The following is a 22,159-nucleotide window of genomic DNA, read 5'->3' as shown; positions in this document are numbered from 1 at the left end:
TCCATAGTGTTTTTCACCTTTTACAAGGACAGTGTTGTTTTACCTAACACTACATTTAGAGTGTCACAACACAAACATACTGCCAAAATGTGTGTTCAATAGGAGAAAAGCAAAAACATGCTGCAGCTCCTGTGCACACTGATTCTTGCTGAAAGAGAGACGTGACTTTGGTTTGTTGCCTTTCAGACTGGCCACGACAGCTCCGTGCTGGAGGAGCTGAGGACGCAGCTGGCACAGAAGGAGAGGGAGCTGCAGATGATGAAGGCAGGAGCAGAGGAGCTCAGCTCACTCAGACAGCAGAATTACCTACTGCAAAGCAAGGTGCACAAACACATCACTACTTTCATTCCATATATATGGGAAATCTGTAGGATGGCCCATTCTTATTTGGGTACTGCCAGGGTAAGACTTTTTTCTCTCAACAGCTGAGAAGTGCAGAAGAAGCCAGTCAGAAGAAGAGGTGGGTGGAGGCTGCAGATGTTGCTGCAGATGAGAAGTTCCAGCAGATTGATAAAGAAATAAAAGAGCAGGAGGCACTCATAAAAGGTTACCAACAGGTTAGTGACCCTGAACTCTACATCTTATTGTGACTTTTGTCACAACGTTTTTCTCTCAATGATTTCAGTGTTATTTCGACTTTTTAAGGACTTTTATTAGGACTTGTTTCTAAAACAAATAGACTGTTTTCTAATTTGTGTTCTGTCAGCTGTAATCCCAGCAGTGTAAGTAATTTTATACATTTGCTACATCATCAACTGAATGGATGCAAATTTATGACACTACATACTAGGGCTGCCACGATTAGTCGACTATCAAAATCGTCGACGACTGATTTAATAGTCGACGCGTCGTTTGAAGCTTTGTAAGATCCCAAAAGACGCAGGAATAAGTAGCAGGATTTAAGTGTGTAATAACGCACTGAAACAGAAGATGGCAGCACTGCATGTACAAGGATGCCAGCTGCCGTTAAACCCCGAAGAAGAAGCTGTGTCCCAGAATTCATAGCGCAGCCCAGCTCAGTTTCCAACAATGGCAGCAGCTAGTTAGTTTTAATATTACTCTTATTATTCTTTCTGGTCACAAAATAAACGTTTAACATATTTTCATGGAGAATGTAGCTGTGTAAACCTCAAATATCTGCTCAGTTTATCAAGACACCGCATATTTTCAAGAGCGCTCCGACGTTTTCGGAGACGTCTGTTACCCACTAGCTCGATAGCTAGCCGGGAGGTCAAGGGTCACTAGAGCCGCCGAGAATGGCAAAGTCCCGACACATCATTTTCAGATCACTGCAGACTTTCGCTACTCTACATCTACTTTAGATGTGTCCTTGATCCATCACAGCTGATTTAAATGGATAAGTTACCTCCTCAACGGTCGTGTCCAAATTCATGGGCTACGTCCTCCTGAGGCCGCATTTGTAGACCGATTACGTCACAGCGACGCGCCGAAGGCTGTCCAAATTCGTAGACTCCTCCGAATGCAGCCGACAAATGCGTCCTCCTTTTCCCTGAATTTGAAGGATGGGTCGGGTGTGTCCTTCGTGGCCTACCATATCCCAGAACTCATAGCGCGGCCCAGCCAAACTCCAGTTTCCAACAATGGCGGCCGCTACTAAGTTTTAAAATTACTCATACTAATCTTTCTGGGTCACAAAATAAACTTTTAACATATTTTCAGGCGAGAAAGTAGTTGTGTAAACATCAAATATCTGCTCAGTTTATCAAGATATCGCATATTTGCAAAAGTGCTTCGACGTTTTCGGAGACGTCTGCTACCCACCAGCTCGACAGCTAGCCGGGAGCTCGAGGGTTACTGATGCGGCCGAGAACGGCACAACTCCCGGCACATCATTTTCAGATCACCGCGGACTTTCGCTGCTCGGGTTAAACGTAATATATAATTCACTTAGACAACCTAAAAATGTTATTGTTGGGCTTTTTTCAGTGTTTTGTTTGTTCGTGAGTAAATCGGTTTGGCTGAGATTAAAGTTATTAGATTAGATTAGATAAAACGTTATTAATCCCCCGGGTGGGTTCCCCCTTGGTTTTCACACAGCTGACTAAACGTCAAACAGAAAACTGATTAAACAGAAGTATGAGATGGTCGAGAGTTTACGCCAGTGTCCTGTTATATTTTAGATAGCAAGGAGCAGACGGCCGAGTTTATTAAACTCCACCGAGACAGCGGCGACGCTAATCAGAAGGCTAGACCGTCCAATTTCACGGCCGTTTACTTCCGGCCTACCCGACCTTCTGAGGACCCGGCCCACATAGACCGCGAAGGCCGGGTCCTCAGGAGGATGCAGCCCATGAATTTGGACACGACCAACATGTCCTGTAGTTCTCCAGAGGCCTGGTAATGAACTAATCATGTGATTCAGGTGTGCTGACCCAGGGTGAGATCTAAAACCTGCAGGACACCGGCCCTCGAGGTCTGGGATTGGGGACCCCTGCTTTAGTTTGCATAGGTTTGGGAGATGAGAGTGTGTCTTTAATGAGAGGGACTCATTTTCCCCAAGCACTAAACTTTCTGCCATCTGCTTAAAACAACTTTTTAGAAGTGCTCTCCACTCGTAGCAGTGCTTTGCCTCAGAAGCTCTATGTTAAGACGCCGTGTGGGCACAGTTTATGAAATTCTAATCATTTTCAGTTTTATACAAACTGCAGTAAATAGAAAAGCCCATATTGGGTGTGAGCAACGGTTTAAAAAAACAAGAGCCATTTGTACCTAGTTGTTGTTCTTTTCATTGGTTTTTTGTTTGTTTTTTTACATTAATCTTCCTCCAGGAGAATGAGAAGCTGTATTTACAGATGAAGGCTCAGCAGGCCAAGAGTAAAGCTAATGAGGAGGCCATGTTTAAAGAAAACCAGCGGCTGCTGAATGAGCTGGCTGCCACCAGGTGAGCGTCTGACAGACCTGTACGTCCCACACACATGTTGTTGTACCCATATATGTGTGTTTATGTGCACTGTGAAAGACTGACCACTTGGAACACTGCGAGTCATACACATGTTCATGCATCGCTTCATTCTGTGCATTTAAGCACCTAACAGTGAAGCTAACAGTGAAGCTAACAGCACGTGTTTGGGCTATGGAAGGTATTCAACTCATAGGCCAAACCGGAGAGTCACTCGTGTTCAGGGACAGCAGCGCTAACTTTATTCAAAGTTTGTGAAGTAGGTTGTTAACAAATAGAGATCATAAAGTCCTCTAGCTGTGGAGTGGTTGTTCTGTGGTTAGGGTAAACCTTTTCTAACCTCACCAGGGAGCAGCTGCATAAAACTTCGAGGCCAGTGGGAAGTATATGCTTAACGGATCATACTCCACGCACTGCAGACTTGTTAGCGCAAATAAACTCACTTCAGGTTAGTACCGCTCTCATCCACCTGTACTGTAAGGCTTGAAGGGCTATGTTAGCCTCTTTGATGTAGCACAGATGTGAATCTTTGTGCAGAGAAATGAGGCCAAGATGTCTGAGGACGTCCACAAGCTTAAGCAGGAAAAGCAGGCTCTGGAGGTGGACTTGCAGCTCATTAAGAAAGAGAGAGACCTGGCTGAAGCCCGAGCCACCTCCACATCGGGTAAGATAAAGAACAGTCCTGAAACTACAATATTCATATTTTTCATCCCCTTTTCACTTCATATACAAACCCAATTCCAAAATGCTATAATAGGATAATGACAAGCCCAAGTTTGGAGCTTCGTTTTGCCTTCAAAACATGTAGAAATATGCAAAACTCTGCCAGTTTAAAAATGTGCCACCTTAGCAGAAACCCATAAATCAAAGTGGCAGCTTCAAATGTTGTGTTTGACCAAAGAGACTCACTTTAATGTTGTGTGACAAAGAAAAGCATCAAATGCTGTCAGGATTACTGCAACACTGAAAAGATGTGTAACCAGCTGCTACTGGTGATTTGTTTATAAAACCCCAAAAAGTATCAAACTGACAAATATGTCATTAAATGTATGATTCAAAGTGAAGTTGTCACCAGATGTGGGTAACATGTAATCCACACATAGATGTCAGTAGTACTGAACGTGCTGACTGATGTTTACTTAACTGTTCGCACAAAAAGCCGTTGTTGGAGGCGACGGCTTCACGACGTCTCCTGTGTGGAGAAAGTATTCCCAGGTGTGCTCGGGCGGGATTTTGGCCCAAACTTCCACGCAAACAGTCTTCAAAACTTGAAAGTGCTGCGCGGGCCCTTTCTATGACCTCTGACCTTTAGTTCTTTCCACTGACTTTAACCTGGATATGGGTCAGGTGACTGGCTGGGCGAGACACTTTCTTTCTTTCTCTGAAGCCAGTCAGTAGTTTCCTTTCTGTACATCTACTGTCATTTCTTCGCTATCAGGAATGTCTCGGCACATTTTTCCCTTCATCCTGAAGTGTGCCAGTGTCACATGCTGAAACACCCAGGCCTTGGTGGTGCATACCTGTTGGCATGGTGTTTATTATGCATGCAACGAGTGGAACTATGGTCTCATCTGACCAGACTATGTTCGCCCAGTATTTCAAAGGCTTGTTTGATTGTTTTTCAGCAAAATTTAAATGTTTCATTTTGCTTTTTCTTCAGTAATGAACAGTATTGTGCATACAGGCCGTGTTTTCATTGTGTTGTTTGAAACAATTGCAGGATTCCTGGTCTTTCTGTAGCTCTCCACAAGTGGCCCCTGGCTCTGCGATAATTCTGTTCACTGCTCTGTGGGGAGAACCGGCCATGACCGGGCGCTGGCCACTGGAACCTTCAGGATTTTAGAAATTCTTCTGTAACCAATCAGGATGTTTTACAACAATAGGACTGTGACGGTCTTGAGCTAGATTATTTGTTTTTACCCATCATGAGATGTTTCTTGATGGTCCCATCTGGCCTATAAAAAGGCAGGATTGCTTTCTAAGTACTTGTCTGTGTCACTCCTCATTCTTACACACAACTTAATCTGTGGACATTTATGTTTGATTTCTTGTAATGTGGGAATTAAGCTGGTGAAGCTTTCATGTCAGTAGCACCTTTAGAAATATACTTACTTAGGAAACTGGTGACATGTTCAATACTTATTGTACCTGCTGTGTATATGTGAGTAAGAACTGAGTGCGTTTCTCCTGAACGTGTTAGGAAATCAGACCTTTGAGATGCGTGTATTAGAGGACAGGCACCAGGAGGAAGTGACAGCCCTTAAGAAAAAGCTGCAGTGGTTTGCTGAGAAGCAGGAGATGCTGGACAGAGATGCTGGCAGGCTGAAGGCTGCTACAGCTGAGATACACCAGCTCAGAGAACAGGTGATGCTCCGCTCTCACACGATGGTTACAGACTGATTTGTTTTGTACCCTCAATCTGCATGAATCCTCTGTCTGTGCTAACTACTTTTTATTTTAAATGATACTTGCAAAGAAAAGCGTCTGGACTTCTTTGAGTTGCTTGAAGACGTTTCACCTCTCATCCAAGAAGCTTCTTCAGTTCTAAGGTCAAATGGTGGAGAGTCCCAGATTTAAACCTAGTGGGAGTTTCCCCCCACAGAGGGACAAAAGGACCCCCTGATGATCATCTACCTAATCCAAGGTGTGAAACTGGGTGTGGGTCCCAATCAGCCAGAGTTTCGGGTGAGTTCATTGTGAAACCTGGCCCCACCTTATCATGTGATTTCCTGAGGTCAGATGGCCCAGGATGTGAGTGGGTGTTAAGGCGTCTGGGGAGGAACTCAAAACTGGATTATAGATGGCAGAGAGTTGGTGTCGTAAGCCCCGCCTCTGTTCAAAGATGGTCGCTCACAGTGGACATAGATGCTTCTTTCACTCCTCTTTCAAACCATCTGTCCTCTCTGCCCAAAATGTGAACATTGGCATCCTCGAAAGAGTGACCTTTGACCTTTAGATGCAGATGGACTGCTGAGTCTTGTCCTGTGGAGGTGGCTCTTCTGTGTTGTGCCATGCGCTTGTGAAGTGGCTGTTTGGTCTCTCCAATGTAGAGGTCTGAGCATACCTCGCTGCACTGTACAGCATACACCACATTGTTAAGTTTGTGTTTTGGAGTTTTGTCTTTCGGGTGAACCAGTTTTTGTCTGAGCGTGTTGCTGGGTCTGAAATGCACCGGGATGTCATGCTTGGAGAAAACTCTCCTGAGTTTCTCTGATACACCGGCTACATAGGGGATGACAATGTTGTTGCGTCTGTCCTTCTTATCCTCCCTCACTGGTGTCTGGTCTTCTTTTCTGTGCCTCTTTGCTGACTTTATAAAAGCCCAATTAGGATAATTAGTTTTGAGTGCTTCCTTTACACTTTTACTGCCGTTTTGACGAGCCATCAGGCAGCCTTCACACCTCCAACGGCCCCAACAATAGAGACACTTTGGACACTCATTCCCCCACCTCTCCCCCCTACATAGAGCCATCACCACCATCAAACACTTCACCTACAACACCCCCCTCCTCACCCCACACAAAAGAGGATTTCACACCACCTCCTCCCACCACAACTCTTCATATTCATGAAGCAGATGTGAGGAAGCAGTTTAAGAGTCTGAATGCTCGGAAAGCTCCCGGCCCAGACGGTGTGTCTCCTGCCACCCTCAGACACTGTGCAAACGAGCTGGCCCCAGTGTTTTCTGGCATTTTCAACTCCTCACTGCAGGCATGTCATGTGCCTGCCTGCTTCAAGTCCTCCACCATAATCCCTGTCCCCAAGAAACCTAGGATCACTGGACTAAATGACTACAGACCCGTGGCTCTGACATCTGTGGTCATGAAGTCTTTTGAGCGCCTGGTTCTCTCCCATCTCAGGACCCTCACGGCCCCCCTCCTGGACCCCCTGCAGTTTGCATACAGAGCCAACAGGTCTGTAGACGACGCCATCAACATGGCCCTACACTTCATCCTGCAGCATCTGGACTCCCCAGGAACCTACGCCAGGATCCTGTTTGTGGACTTCAGCTCTGCCTTCAACACCATCCTTCCAGACCATCTCCGAGGCAAGCTTTCCCAGATGAATGTGCCTGATCCCATCTGCCGGTGGATCACTGACTTCCTGACGGACAGGAAGCAGCATGTGAGGCTGGGAAAGAATGTCTCGGACTCCCGGACCATCAGCACCGGCTCCCCTCAGGGCTGTGTTCTTTCTCCTCTGCTCTTCTCCCTGTACACCAACTGCTGCACCTCCACCCACCAGTCTGTCAAGCTAATCAAGTTTGCAGATGACACCACCGTTATTGGGCTCATCTCGGACGGGGACGAGTCTGCCTACAGGAGGGAGGTTGAACGTCTGGTGTCCTGGTGCAGCCACAACAACCTGGTGCTGAATGCCCAGAAGACAGTGGAGATTATTGTGGACTTCAGGAAGCACACAGCTCCACTCCCCCCCATCATCCTGACTGATACCCCCATCATCTCTCTGGACTCATTCCGCTTCCTGGGTACCACCATCACTCAGGACCTGAAGTGGGAGCCCACCATCACCTCCGTCATTAAGAAAGCCCAGCAGAGGATGTACTTCCTGAGGCAGCTGAAGAAATTCAACCTGCCAGCACGGACGATGATGCAATTCTACACCGCAATCATCGAGTCCATCCTCACCTCCTCCATCACCGTGTGGTACACTGGAGCCACTATCAGGGACAAACAGAGACTGCAGCGTGTTGTGCGCTCTGCTGAGAAGGTGATTGGCTGCAGACTCCCATCTCTGCAGGACCTGTACACCTCCAGGACACTGCGGCATGCAGCTCGGATCTCAGCTGACCCTTCTCACCCTGGACACAGTCTGTTTGACCTGCTCCCCTCAGGCAGGAGGCTCCGGTCCATTCGCACCAGAACCTCTCGCCATAAGAACAGTTTCTTCCCCTCTGCTGTTGGACACATGAACAATAAACGTACGACTGTTCCCACCACTAACACATGACCCTACGCTGTGTTCACTGCATCATTCCATGTTTGGCACTGATCACCACCTGCACTCATGTATATATCATGTATATATCATGTATATATCTATCTACTTAGCACTTTTAACTCTTATTCTTATTTTTATTTTCATGTCTATTTAAGCGTAATTTATAACAGTATGTTTGCACTGAAGCACCGCAGCAATTTCCTAATGTTGTAAACCCGCTCAACATTTGGCAATAAAACCCTTTCTGATGTGTGTGTTCCTTCTTTTTCCCTTCAGGCTTAGAGGGAACATGTTCTGCCCGGTGGTGTAGGGTCCTGATTACTCCAAGTTTGTGTTCCAGAGGGTGATGGGAGTCAAAGAGGAGGTACTGGTCCGTGTGTGTGGGCTTCTGGTAAACTTCGATGTTGAGTTTGCCGTTCTCTTCAATGTGCACAGCGCAGTCCAGGAAAGGCAAACAGTCGTCCTTTGTGTCTTCCCTGGTGAACTTGATGTTTTTATCCACAGCGTTAATGTGCGCAGTGAAGGATTCCACTTCTTGTGTCTTGATTTTGACCCAGGTGTCGTCTACATATCTGTACCAGTGGCTGGGTGCTCTTACTTTGAAAGAGCCAAGAGCCTTCCTTTCCACTTCCTCCATGTAAAGGTTGCTACAATAGGTGACACGGGGGAGCCCATGGCACAGCCATGTTTTTGTCTGTAGAAGCCTTCGTTGTATTTGAAGTATGTAGTGGTGAGGCAGAGGTCTAACAGTGTGCAGATCTGATCGGGTGTGAAGTTGGTCCTGTCCTCCAAGGAGCTGTCTTCTTGTAGTCGTTTTCTGACAGTCTCCACGGCCTCCGTGGTGGGTATGCAAGTGAAGAGAGAGACTACATCAAAGGACACCATGGTTTCATCTGGATCCAGGGTAAGTTTCTGGACCTTGTCGGTGAAGTCGGTGGAGTTCTTGATGTGGTGTAGGGTGTTCCCCACGAGAGGAGCAAGGATGGTAGCAAGGTGTTTAGCAATGTTGTAAGTGGCTGAGTTTATGCTACTGACTATGGGTCTGAGTGGGACAGCTTCCTTGTGGATCTTAGGAAGTCCGTAAATGCAGGGTATGGCATCCCCTGGGTAAAGGCGGTGATATGTAAGGCAGTCAATGATTTTGTCCTTTTCAAGGTCCTGAAGGCAAACTATAACTTTCTTTTTGTAGCTGCTTGTGGGGTCTCGCTTTAGGGCTTCGTAGGTATTGTTGTCACTGAGGAGAGTAGTGATCTTTGTATGGTAATCTGTAGTGTTTAGGACCACGGTGCATCTTCCCTTATCAGCTGGTAAAACAGTGATGTTGTGGTCTTTGCTCAGGGAAGCGACGGCCTTCTTTTCCTGTATTGTGAGGTTGGATGGAGGGACTTTGGCACTGGAGAGGGTGGCTGAGACTTTCATCCTGATTTGCTCTGCTTCTGTCTGTGATAATTTATTAATCCGTATGGCGGTTTCTGTGGCTGAGATGAGGTCCACTGTGGGCAACTGTTGCGGAGAAATGGCAAAATTGAGTCCTTTGACTCAATTTTGAGTCAAAATGACCTAGATGACTGAGAACCTTCACAGACATATTTAAATGATACTCTGACTTCAGTGAACTTCCCTCATGCAAGTCATTGTTGTTAGTTTAATTCAGTTATTCTTCCTGTGCCGTTCGGCACTGTAGCATCAGAGTTATCGTCTGAAGGCCAAGAAAGAGGCCCAACAGGCAACGTGGATCATTACGGCTTTGTCATACTGGTCCACTTGATTGATCTTTATTTTTACTTTTAAGTTATTACAATGAGAACAGACATGACCGGGGGATAGGAACGGGAAAGGCGTAGACAAGGGAAGTTCAAGAAAATCAGAGGGACAGAAGGAAAAGACCACAAAAGTCAGCTGGATCACCTGCTGGAAGAAAAGTCAAGAAACCAAAAGAGAACAACACAGTAGGCAGACCACAGCAGCAACCTGTAACAGTAACTAACAAATACTGAATGTTAATGAGCAGCATGCACGACCGACAACGCTCAATATGTTTAGAGGCAGCAGCCAAGGTGTCCGTGAACACTTTGTATAGAAATTTACAGAGATAGAGATTGACAGACCACGTGACTTTCGTGCATTGCATTGTGGGTACGAGTGGCAACAACATCAAAACACTGCATCAAGCGCATCAAGCATTTCCAGCACCGGCAATCATTAATTCTGCGGTTTTAATCCCTACTTGCATTTTATGTTTACGAGTTGCAGTTCTGTACAAAACGACGGTGAACACGGCAGCTCCGTACAAAGACAGACGTGGCGAAGAGGCAAAAAAAGGACGAGGAAAAAATCAAAGGAGTGAAAGGGTCAGACCCACACGAGCATACAGAGTGGAGTAAGGACGTTAGCATGCTGCACAACTTTCATCACGCACATATTTATTATTATATGGTCCTAAGTGTGAGTGCACACACTCACAACATGTTTAGTAACTTCAGATCCTGCAACAAGCCCAGGTCCAGTTTACTTTGGTGATTTGGACTATTCCATCTCACAGCTGTTGTTACAGGCCAACGCATCTATTTGTTGTTTCAGGTTGTAGTGTTACACAACATTTTCAGATCTAATAGAAATAAAATGAGTGTTTCGTAATTCATTCAATTATTGTTTTTATTTATAACTGGCATTATTGTTTCGCTCTATTATAGAATCTTACAGGAAAGGCAAAATTGTAAAAAAAAAAATCCATCGTGCTTTATTAGCTGCTTCGGTGAAAAACTAATCAACAATGCAACAAAAAAAAAAACATTACAAAACAACATACTGGAAAAGTTATTCATCAATTGATTGCTTCAATACAACACTTGGGCACATATATGCGGGACGTTTCGATCTCGCTCTCTCTCTTAACCGATCAAATCGGGCTGTGGTAGCAGCTTTAAACTCGGTCTGACCCAGGCTGATAGAGGGGCCCAGTCTGGATCACATTCCTGCATTTTGTAGGCTGGTTTTCCTACAAAACACAAACATTAGCCCGCAAAGCCACAGTGAACAAAGCAGCATAGCAACGAATTCAATTCAAATTAAGACTTATTTGTAACCTACATCAACAATTACAACAGCAGACTGACCTTCGTGTAAATGCTTGGAGCAGACTAACCTGTGAGTGTTCTGGGACGTTATATTTGGTCTTTGAATGGCTGCAATCCAGGCCATCCGTCGGCTCTTTGTTACTTCGGAAACATGGCTCGAACAATTTCTCTTCAACGATGTAATCCGATAAAAACGATCTCTTTACCCGTCGGCTTCCCGTGGCTGTCATGCGACCGGCTATTGCAGTTAATAATACAACGGCTTCGTACACTGGTACCGCTTGCCACTCTTACCCAGAATCCTTTGCAGTTTTACCACGGAAATGACGTCACATTTTCAATCTCTATTCAAAAGGTTTCTCCATGTAACGATCTGATAGTGGGTGTGGCGAGTCATAGCCCCGCCCACCAGGACATAAAGCAGGCTAATTCAATGACTGTAACATAACCTTCTAACGTGTGACTCAGTGTTTGTACCTGAAATAGATGGTGTAGTCGAGCCATCTAAGAGTCTGTTTTAGCATGTGTGTGGTACAGTTTTCATTAAATACTCTAAACAACTAATTTAAACAGGACTTATAATAGAAACAAAACATTCAATCACACCATTTATAATTAATGAGGTCAGTGTTTAGTCTTAGAGACGGTTTCCTTTGTTGATCAGAACTTTATTTGTCTTTGTTGTTGTTGTACCTTTTTTAGATATACAACTTGAATAATTCATCATTCCCATTTAAGGCAGGCTGGTGGTTGTACTCTCCCAGTCAGACCATGTGACCAGGCTGTGATGGTTTTGCCACAAACCATCGTTTTTTTTTCCTGCTGTCACAGAGCACCTCCTACAGGGGATTGTGTGATTGTTGGTTTCAGTCTAACATTCAGTTCTTTATGTTACAGCAAAATGTGCCTCAAGGAAACTATTGTTTTGATTTGAAAAAATGGTAAATGGCCTGTATTTGTATAGCGCTTTACTCGTCCCTAAGGACCCCAAAGCGCTTTACATATCCAGTCATCCACCCATTCACACACACATTCACACACTGGTGATGGCAGCTACATTGTAGCCACAGCCACCCTGGGGCGCACTGACAGAGGCGAGGCTGCCGGACACTGGCGCCACCGGGCCCTCTGACCACCACCAGTAGGCAACGGGTGAAGCATGGACAATGCTGGGCATCCTCTGCACACGGCCATAAACAACCAGAAGAGTCTGTTCAGTGACAGGTTGCTTCTCCCCAAGACAAGAACTAACAGACTTAAAAACTCCTTTGTCCCACACACCATCAGACTGTTTAACTCCTCTCTGGAGGGGAGAGGGAGGGGAAACAGGAGGACAAAGGAGGGGGGAACAACTAAGCTGTAGTGCCTCTGCACCTCACTGTACAATACCTTGTGCAATACTTTTTGTAAATAGTCAACAGTGCAATAGACTCAATACTTGAAATGTGCAATTCACTTGTATTTTTATTTTTTATTCCTATTTATTCTATTTATCCCCTTTGTATATTTTATTTATATTTGTCTCTGTATTTATATATGTGTGTGTGTGTGTATATATATATATATATAACAGTTCTGTAACTGTAACTTCGGTCGTTGCTGTGCTTTTTTTGGAAGTCGAATTTCCCAGAGGAACCCACCCGAGGGATTAATAAAGTTCTATCTTATCTTAAGTGTCTTGGCCAAGGACACAACGACCGAGACTGTCGGAGCCGGGGCTCGAACCGGCAACCTTCCGATTACAAGACGAACTCCCAACTCTTGAGCCACGATCGCCCCACTAAAACTAAAATTGATTTAAATTGTGTTAATTTTGAGGAACGTGCCTATCTTTCCTGGCTCTGGAAACATTGCTCTAGAGCAGCGGTCCCCAACCCCCGGGCCTCGGGGTCCGTGGGTTGGGGACCGGTCCGTGACTCGTTTGGTACCGGGCCGCGAGAGTTCTTTTGTGGTGCTTTACAGTGACAACAGTGAAAGCTTTAGGAATGAGGATGGGAAGTAACAGGCCGTCTCCATTTCAGGTAGAAAAACTGAAACAGGAAGTGGGCAAAAGAAACAGCTGGCAGAGAAAGGCGAGAGACAAATTTGTGGACTCGAAGAGGATGAAGGACTTGGAGCGACAGGTTTGGCACACGGGCATACACTAACAATTCATTTCTCCTTCCTTCTTCTACAACTTCATATCACTTGTGTTTTCACCAGGTGAAGGAGCTGGAACAAATACTCAGGAGCAGAAACCCAAATTCGCTGCCTGCTTTGATTTATGCTGCAGCCACATCTGCCAGCCACGAGGACGCTGGCAAAATGTCCTCTTCCAGCCGGATCACTGCTCTGCTGGAGCGAAGGATCCAACGTCTGGAGGCCGAGCTGGAGAATCACGATGAGGAAGCCAAACGCAGCCTCCAGGTTATGGAGCAGCAGTTTCACAGAGTCAAGGTACAGCTAACATCAGTCCACAGGCTTGTCGATGTAACGACCTGCCAGCACTCAGCCTGGAAGTAACAGCTGGGTGACTTTGAAGAGGACCCTAAACAGAAAGCCCCCGTCACACCACCGACCTGTTCACCCCCTTCCAGCTTGGGTTCAGGGGTCAAACACTCTCAGCTTTTAAGATTGGGCTTAAAACTTTGATAAAGCGTATAGTCAGGGCTGGATCAGGTGACCCTGCATCCAGCCTCGGCTGCTGGGGGCGTGTTTATACCTTTTACAGCTGTCTGCTAGTGTGGGGTTTTGTCCTTTTTAAATGACAAAAAATATGTTAATCACATCTTAATACCAAAGAAATAGGGCAGCCACCGTCTCTTGCTGGTCATCAGTAGAAGTCACTGAATCCACACTTTGTGATCACCACGTCTCCTCCTGCTTGGTGTGCTAGAAAAGCAAAGCAGAGCGACAAACAGACAAAAGCTTCATAGAGAACTGAAGCCCAAAGAGGAAGCCGTGTGACATAATAAGTTCAGTTTCAGTCAGTCAATGAGCTTCTTAACCGCACAGCTGTGAGACTAAACAGTAAAACCTTTATTTTTCTCCTTCACATGTCTGACTTACAGCAGATCAGTGAGGAAACGTGTGTCTGTGCTGAACCAACACTTTTAAATGTTCTTGCTGTGGAAGTACCGTATTTCCCGGACTACAAAGCGCACCCGAATATTAGCCGCACAAGCTAAAATCAGGGGAAAATCCTGGTTTGTACATACATTAGCCGCACCTGACCAAAAGCCGCAGGTGTTTCAATTTTGACTCATCATATGTATAATATAAGAGATATGTAAGAGAATATGCACAAAGCGAATTGTCAGGAAAGAGACGGCTGTTTGGAGACACACCCCTTTTATTAATATTTTGAAAAACAAGTTATGGATACATATTTGCACATGTAGTACATAACAATAACCTACAGCACACCAGAAAAATAGATCCGGCCTACCTTTTAGGCTCAGGTGCAGCGACACGGCTTTAACAAGAAGAAAAGTCAGTCATTCACCATCTTTCTCTTCTTCCTGCGCACTGAAACCACCAAAGTCCTCTTCTCCAGTGTCGGAAACGAACAGGCTCAGGATGGCTTCGTCATCCACTCTCAGCTTCTTTCCTTCGTTGTCACTTTCAAAACCAAAGAAATCCTCGTTGTCAGTGTCGGAGTCGAACACCCTCAGAAGGGCCGTGGCGGTGTCCTCCTCTCCATCATGCAGCAGTCCAGCCCTTCGAAATCCGTTGGTGATCGTGGATGTTTTCACACTTTTCCACGCTGTCAGATTCCACCGGTGGAGTTGAGCATAACTTGCTTTTCGCAAGTTTATCGCCGCTGGTCATCCGCGCCTCCCGCTGAACGCGTAGCGCTACTTTGAAGTTTGTTTTTCGCGCTACTTGTACGGCACTATGTTGCCTGGCGGATGGACATGTGACCAACATACCACTCTTGAACCCCGATCCTTCCGCCAGGCAACGTAGTGCCGTACAACAGCAGAACAAACAAAACAAATCGTCTTACGATATCACAAAAATCATGGACAATCCATAGAAAAGAAGCACCTGACTAAAAGCCGCAGGGTTCAAAGCTTGTGCAAAAAGTAGCGGCTTATAGCCCGACAATTACGGTAGTTTGATTCATCACAGTGAAGAATCACGTTTCAGACGTCTGCTTATAGTAGAGACTCCGTGTGTTTTATAGAAGTCTGTGTCAGAACCATTATTTTCTGTGGTTTGTATCATTTAATGATGAAATGATCATTAAAAACATCAGATGAGGGAACACATGAACCAGTTCCTCTTGTAGCGCCTCGTAGCACTTAAAGCTCTTTACACAGCTCGTCTCAGTCACCTGTCCACAAGCTCAGTCACAGTGCTGTGGAGCAGCCAGGGGTTGAAGCACCATTAGCAGATAACTCAAGAGATGAGGCAGAGTGAATACATTATAATATTTTTCTGATTCAACTCCAGTTTCACTGTAGTAAAATCCCTCAGCAGCTGTGTGACAGCACTATGAGTCACTTACAGCACTGGCCATTTTGATTTCTGTGGAAAAACTGACGGACAGAAAGGTTTTATTTCAGTTTGGACTCTTGTCATGGACATGGACATATTCATTAGTGTTTTCAGAGCATTGTTTCATAAAGGACTGCAGCCTCTCTACTGTGGAGGATCTGAGTCTGTAGGCGTCGGCCTGCTTAGTCACACCCACGAGCCTGTCAGCTGCTGACTGGCTCAGTTTCCAGCTGTACCTGTTAACTGGTTTGTGTATCACTCACTGTTTATACGTAAAGTAGAAAGTGTGAAGCACATGTGGCTTGTTTCACACAGGGATCAGTAACAGTGTTCTTTGGTCGGTAGCTGCTTTTGATTTGTTGTTTCTTTGCTTGCAGTCACTGATGTACTGCGCTTGGTCCTGTATTATTAATTCCTCTTCATTAAGGACTGTTTTATATATAACTTGTCACAGTTATTTAATCAAATTAGACACATTATAAAATCAAATACATTTTAAATCATGCTCACAAACTGAGTCTTAAAAACAAACAACCTGCAACAGTGTAGCAGATTTTTGTTGAATGCCACTATGTGTCTGCTCTGCAGCTCCGCTACGAGCAGCAGATCTGTGAGCTGGAGCAGCAGCTGCAGCGTAAGCAGCAGCTTGAAGCAGCAGCTGGGTCCCAGTCACCAGTAGTCCAGGCTCTGGAGGAAGAGCTGTACCGTGTGAAGCAGAGCCACAAACAGAAGGAGAAATCTCTGCATGAGCAGATCGAGTCTCTCCAGCAGCAGCTTAAACAGAAGGTCAGTACAAGTCTTACTAAAAGCAAAGAGCTATTGTCTTAGCTGCCTCCAGATGCTAGAGCAGGCAGCCTTTGCCCTGAAACCTTGGAATAATGGATGAAGTAGGATAATGGAGGAGTTGATAACACAAAATAAACTTGTACTCGATTATACAATACTGAGGAGAGCCCTTCGTTTTACAGGCCCTGCTGAGTCCCGGCCGGCACCAGCGCCAAGCCGAGGCAGCATTTGGTGTGCGGCTTGAGCGGCTGAATCAAGAGCTCGCTAAAAAGACACGGACCATTCAGGAACTGAAGAAGGAACGGAGGAACATGCCGTCTGCCCCCAACACACGAGCAGAAAGACGATCCACTGAGAGCAAACACCAACAACCAGGTCTCCTCACTGCAGGAGGAGAAACATTCCCAGCTGCTCCGTGTGAGAAGACCTATCAGCCCACCGTATTCACAGGTGGGAATGCACTTTTTTAAAGTAAGTAATACACAAAAGGGACTAAAGATCACCTGATGCAATCAAAATATTTTGTGGTCACACTGTTTAATTCACTTTGATTTTATTTATTCAATTCCAAATCCCAACAAGATTCGCCTCATCGGGGACGAGAGCAGGGAGACGAGACTAAAGTCGTGCTGTGGAAGAGAGCCAAAGATTAATAACAACTCATAATGCAATGCAGAGTGCTGTATAAGTACATAGTGCGTGAAGGGGGCAATTTATGGTGTGTGTGTGTGTGTGACTGTTATTTGTCGAGCGATCCTTGAAAGTGGTTTACACACAAGTGTTGTTTACATATTCTAGACTTGCATCAGAAGGAAGAACATGCCCACATCGATCCCAGTGTGAACACTAACAGCAGGGATATAGAAGCGTCTATAAGCAGGGCTGTGGTTTTCCAGATTTAAAAAATGCAGCTAGCTGGAGGCGCTAGAAGATTTTTTTCATGTTTCCTTCTGACAGGGAGTCATATCTCTGAGGTTCTGCAGGAGAACGAAGCTTTAAAAAAGCAGGTGGAGCTTGTGCTCCTGCAGAGCGAGCAGGAGAAGGAAGCTCTGAAGGCTGATGCTGCACAGGCCAAGCAGCAGCTGTGCAGGTACAGTTTTGTAGTTTTGCTTCTGTGTGCTTTCTGCTTGTTTCCAAATGCTTCTACTTGCACTTGCTGTTTAGGAAATGTTATACTTAAAGCAGTGAAGCAGACTAAATATCAAAGTTCATTTACAGTGTTGAATTTCTATCCCTGAGCCGTAAAAGGCTGATGGGGAATATCACTGTCAACGTCAATACACAGGTGTACAACAAAGTGCCAACCACTGGTTATACTCGAGAACAAACAGTGTGTGGAGATGATACAGATCACATCATCTGTCAGGAAAACGGTGAAGGGGATGTCACGTTGGGGATGCGTGGCTGCTATTGGAACATTTGTGCTGCTGATGAATTCTCAGGAATATAAAGTTACACTCTCTTCAGATTCAGGCAAAGCTGATTGGACAGTGCTTCATAGTGCAAATAGAGACCCATCCAGCAAAGAAGCAGGATGTTCTTCAACAACCCAGCCAATCACCTGCTGCCCCTGAATTAAAGATATGATTTAATCTCCCAGGCTGACAGAGGAGTTTGAAGAGCAGCTATCCACTACGAAGGCAGAACACTTTAGAGTGTTGGACCACCTGCGGGCCACCCATGCACTCGAACACTCAGACTCTAAGGTTGCAGAACTGACTAATAAGCTGAGCACTCAAGAGGTAGGGCTCCCTCATCAAGCAGCCTCTGTACAACATGAGCCTGCTGCTTTAACATTCATATGTACCTGCAGATAATGATGAATCATCTGGACAAGCAGCTGAAAGAAACGCAGGGGTGCAAAGAAGCACTGAAAATATCCAGGAGGAGAGAGGATGCTCTGCAGACGCAGGTGAGGAGCTGTGCTGGCTCTATCCAGGATTGTACACAGAAAGACTCTGAATTATGGAATGCCAGGACTGCCAAAATGAATTAATGAAATACACCATTAAACAATTCATTAAATGTGTCAATAATTAATTGGAATTAATTAATTTAATTTAGCTGCTTCTGTCTCATGTTTAGCTAACCAAACTGCTGCAGGAGCTGAAGGAAGCTAAAGAAGCTTCAAGCTCAGAGGTGAAACTCCTGTGCACCTTGGAGAGGAAGATACTGAACATGGAGCTCAGACACCAGCACAGAGAGAAGGAGCTGCAGCAGGTACCAGTGAGGGCCCAACTAGCTGACAGAAACTGGAACCCAGAACCTGATGTGAACCTGTAGTGACCCCTAAGGTCAAGATTCAGGTGTTTTAAATCAGCAGTTGTGATAAACTTTGAACACAGGCTTGGACATCCACGGTGGGTGATCCCCTGAACTAACCACGTTCAAACAAAAGCAGGTCTGGATCCACATTGTCAGCGTAAATGAAACTAACTTGAACTAGTGGCAAACTTGTACGAAAACGTAAGCTGACCTGAATGTTATGCTGTAAATGACTTTAAACGTCTCCTGGACTCTGGGAAACCGTCTGCGAGTCACACAGACATCGGAGTTAGACACACTGCTGAACCTGTGGCCAAACATATACACTGTTTGGTGGAGAAGCTTGTGCACTTCCCCTGATGATATTATCCACATAGAGGTCAGATGAAGTAGTTCTACTGTATCAAATACAACCTGAGGTCTTTTGTTTGTGTCCTTCAGGTGCTTGGGGGGGCGTGGCAGACGCCAGGTGATGATTTGCAGTCTGAGCTGGAGCACTGGAGACGTCTGGCTCAGGACAAGAGCAGGGAGATGGATGCTTTCCGCCTTGAGCTCGACTCCATCCTGGACATCCTGAGACATCTGCAACGACAGGGAGCGGTTCTGCCGACTCCTGAGCTCGCCATTCCACAGAGGAGTTAATACAACGTTTGAAAGCTGAGACTGTGAATGCTGCACTGATTCCATGCCAGTGTGTCAGCAATAGAAGCTTTTACTTGTTATTTAAATAACTATTTTTATATTTTTCATGTTAATGGTTTATTAGGATCAGTATTGCACCAAAGACCTGCAGAGACTGGCTTACCATCCCTGCCTCCACAGAGGAAACAGTCGTGTAAAATAAAGAAACCTCTCGAACATCATTTTGTTTTTTGACTGTTTTACATGTCTAGATATGACAGCAGGGCCTGCAGATAAAAGTAATATACTTGATCACAACCACAATATGAACACATATTTAAATATTCTGCAGTAAATGTTCTCCTTATGGCCCCAGTGTGAGGTGGAGGCCAAGTCTCAGCTAACACTGGCCGGCTTGGTTAGCAGCCTGCACCCAAGCATGGCTGCTGCGCAACATGCCCGTCAGTTGTTATCCTCTGCAGGTGTTTTTGATGGGACTCACATCAGAGTCTCAATTCTTCATCTCTTTTCCTCTGTTTCAGTGCCTTTGCAGGTCAACTACATGCCAGACTTTGTAATAAGAAATCAGCTCCAGATTCAACTTATAGATCCAATTTGTCTTCATTATCAGATTTTCCATCTTCTTGGATTCTTTGCACAGTTTGGTGGTCCTACATGAGTTGGCAATATAATTAAACCCATAGCGGTGAGAAAGGTTTTTTGTTACAGTCATTTGTCAGACTCTTACATATCTATAGCAGCAGAGTCATTGAATCAGAATTTGAAACTCCTGGTTCTGAAGACTTCATGTACATGCCGTTTTCCTTGTGATCACTCTTTCAGTTAAGTACAGAAAACTGCAGCGAGTAGCCATATTTAAGTCTACTATAAAATCTTCAAGCGAGCAAATACATTAATCATCGATTCATGCTCAAGCCACTGACGAGGAATGCTGTCAAACCTGATGTCACTGAGTGAAATACGGTGTACAACAGTCTGTGGCAGCTGTGCGCCCATGTGGGACACAGATTACAATCAGTCAATTACAGACACTACTGATCTTAACTTGTGTTTAAAGCACGCCGCCTGTCTTCAGAGTCAGTTTCTTCCGCTCCAGCTTCTCTACGACCATTGGAAAAACCAAAGAGCTGTCAAAAAATGTCAGGAACGAGGCTGTGGACCTGCACAAGACCAGCAAGAATACTGAAGATTGTCGTGGTCTTCCAACTTGACAGTGATTGCCAACATACTGCCAAGGCAACAAAGGAGCGGCCGAGCCAGTCTCCAGGCCTCGGTACTCAGGAGGGAGCTGAACTTTCTTTTTGTTTAGCAGCAGCCAAGAAAACTACAGGAGTTTCTATAAAGAGGGTGGAACAAACTCCTTCCTGAGATGTGTGCAAACCTGGTGACCAGTTACTGCTGTGCTTCGAAAGAATCGTTTTTCCATCAAGTGTTAAGTCATGTTGTGCTTGGTGTGATATAATATTTATTTCACTCATGACATGAAAATCTATTTAAGTTTTTTTCTGTTCTTTCTGGATACTACCATGAAATTTGTGACTGTTCGTTTCTTTTGTATGTAAGTGAACTTAAAGCAGGGGGTGAAATTAATAACTGACAAAAATACTGGAGCCTTTATTATGAACTCCTGTAAGCTCCTGGCACTTACTGCGCTACAACCAGGAGGTTTTTGTGTCGCCAGAAGTTCAGAGGTCTGTGTTATTGTGTCAGCGGAGCACTGGCAGCTTTTACACTTTATGCATCTCAGGATGTCTCTGACACCTGGCTGCCACTTTGTGGATGAGTTGCTGAATATTTTGTTTTGGAGAAAATACGTCAGATCACGAACACAAATTCTCAACTTTGTTCCAGCAGTTATCTACAAACTTCTAGGTTCTCATAATTTTGCATCTCTTTGTGTTGGAGCCTGACTCTCTCAGATGAAATGCATTTGTGTGATAAAGGATGTGCTGGCTTTAAACTGACCGACCGACCCCATGTTCATTAACACTGTTTTAAACTGGTAAACATAAGACTTCAAAAAGAAGAGGGAGAAAAAGTTATTTAACATAAATAACATAAAATCATGTGAGATGAGAGAAGGATTCTCTCAATTACACTGCAAAGGCATTCTTAATATAGTGTTAAACATCAGTTTAGAAAAACACCCAAAAAACCGTGCTAGATGTCTCTACCTGACTGGACTACTGTGTTTGGACACACTGGATGTGCCATCGTTGAGGTTCGTATTGTAGGCAGTGAAGGATGTCCCAATTTAGAGGTTCATCCAAATACAGCCTACAAATGCATCCTACATTTCCCAGGATTGGAACGATGCACCTGCTGGATCCTTTGTTGCTTTATTATTCGTTTTTGAAGGCGTTGCACGGGTTAGCACCCTCACACCTTTCTGGTCTTTTTAATTGGTACACCCCAAAGAGCTCACTTGGGGGTACGGCTCAAATGCTCCTGTGCCGAGGTCCAGATTAAAGCACAGAGGAGATCGGGCCTTTGCTGTAACTGCTCCTAAACTGTGGGACAAACTGCTCCTTCACATCAGGACCTCCCCAACATTGGACTCTTTTTAAACCCACTTTTGTTCCTTGGCTTTTAAATCAGAAAGAGTTTGTATGACTTTTATTTGTCTCATTTCTTACTTAAATCTTCTCTTTTTATGCTTCTTTTTCTTAAATGTTATCATTTCTTCCTATATTTTTATCTCTTGATTACCTTAAATGTACACCCCCTTGGTCAACAGTCGCTGTTTTAAATGTGCTACATAAATAAATTTGACTTTGACAGGATCAGGGCATGCTCCTAATGAGACGACAGTGTCCTGGGGCATTTCCCCCCCACGTCTCGATGGTCATTGCGAGCTCCCGGACAGTCTGAAGTGCAATCTGCCACATGAGGCCAGGCATTGTTGGGCTCAGGCCCGATATGTAATGGCAGTCAGGTGCTCAGCCTGCAGAGGTCTGTGCCTTCCTCTGGAGGAGTCCTCAGACCAAACCGTTCATCTGCACGATGTTACGAGCAGCATAATGTT

General features: G+C 45.1%; 1 protein-coding gene across 6 annotated transcripts in view; it reads left to right on the top strand.

Moving 5' to 3' along the window:
* The window catches only part of LOC147300731 (centrosomal protein of 162 kDa-like), a 45,743-nt gene extending 26,388 nt beyond the window's left edge, over window positions 1-19,355 (top strand). For all 6 annotated transcript variants that reach the window (XM_086284848.1, XM_086284846.1, XM_086284851.1 and 3 more), the window contains 15 exons: window positions 187-321; window positions 426-557; window positions 2,790-2,902; window positions 3,269-3,368; window positions 3,458-3,584; window positions 5,121-5,284; window positions 12,981-13,082; window positions 13,162-13,395; window positions 16,030-16,227; window positions 16,410-16,677; window positions 17,185-17,317; window positions 17,828-17,969; window positions 18,041-18,139; window positions 18,313-18,447; window positions 18,934-19,355. In XM_086284848.1, coding sequence (XP_086140974.1) covers window positions 187-321; window positions 426-557; window positions 2,790-2,902; window positions 3,269-3,368; window positions 3,458-3,584; window positions 5,121-5,284; window positions 12,981-13,082; window positions 13,162-13,395; window positions 16,030-16,227; window positions 16,410-16,677; window positions 17,185-17,317; window positions 17,828-17,969; window positions 18,041-18,139; window positions 18,313-18,447; window positions 18,934-19,134 — 2,283 coding nt within the window. In that variant the 3' untranslated portion in view covers window positions 19,135-19,355. The remainder of the gene's footprint in view (window positions 1-186; window positions 322-425; window positions 558-2,789; window positions 2,903-3,268; window positions 3,369-3,457; window positions 3,585-5,120; window positions 5,285-12,980; window positions 13,083-13,161; window positions 13,396-16,029; window positions 16,228-16,409; window positions 16,678-17,184; window positions 17,318-17,827; window positions 17,970-18,040; window positions 18,140-18,312; window positions 18,448-18,933) is intronic.
* Window positions 19,356-22,159: the final 2,804 nt, after the last annotated feature.

The sequence above is a fragment of the Aulonocara sp. 'chitande type north' Nkhata Bay genome, unplaced genomic scaffold, assembly GCF_057382095.1.
Source record: "Aulonocara sp. 'chitande type north' Nkhata Bay isolate Kocher_YH1m ecotype deep benthic unplaced genomic scaffold, A_spYH_male_GT1.1 unmapped_scaffold_7, whole genome shotgun sequence".
Taxonomy (NCBI): Eukaryota; Metazoa; Chordata; class Actinopteri; order Cichliformes; family Cichlidae; genus Aulonocara; species Aulonocara sp. 'chitande type north' Nkhata Bay.
This window is presented reverse-complemented; position numbering and strand designations above follow the sequence as displayed.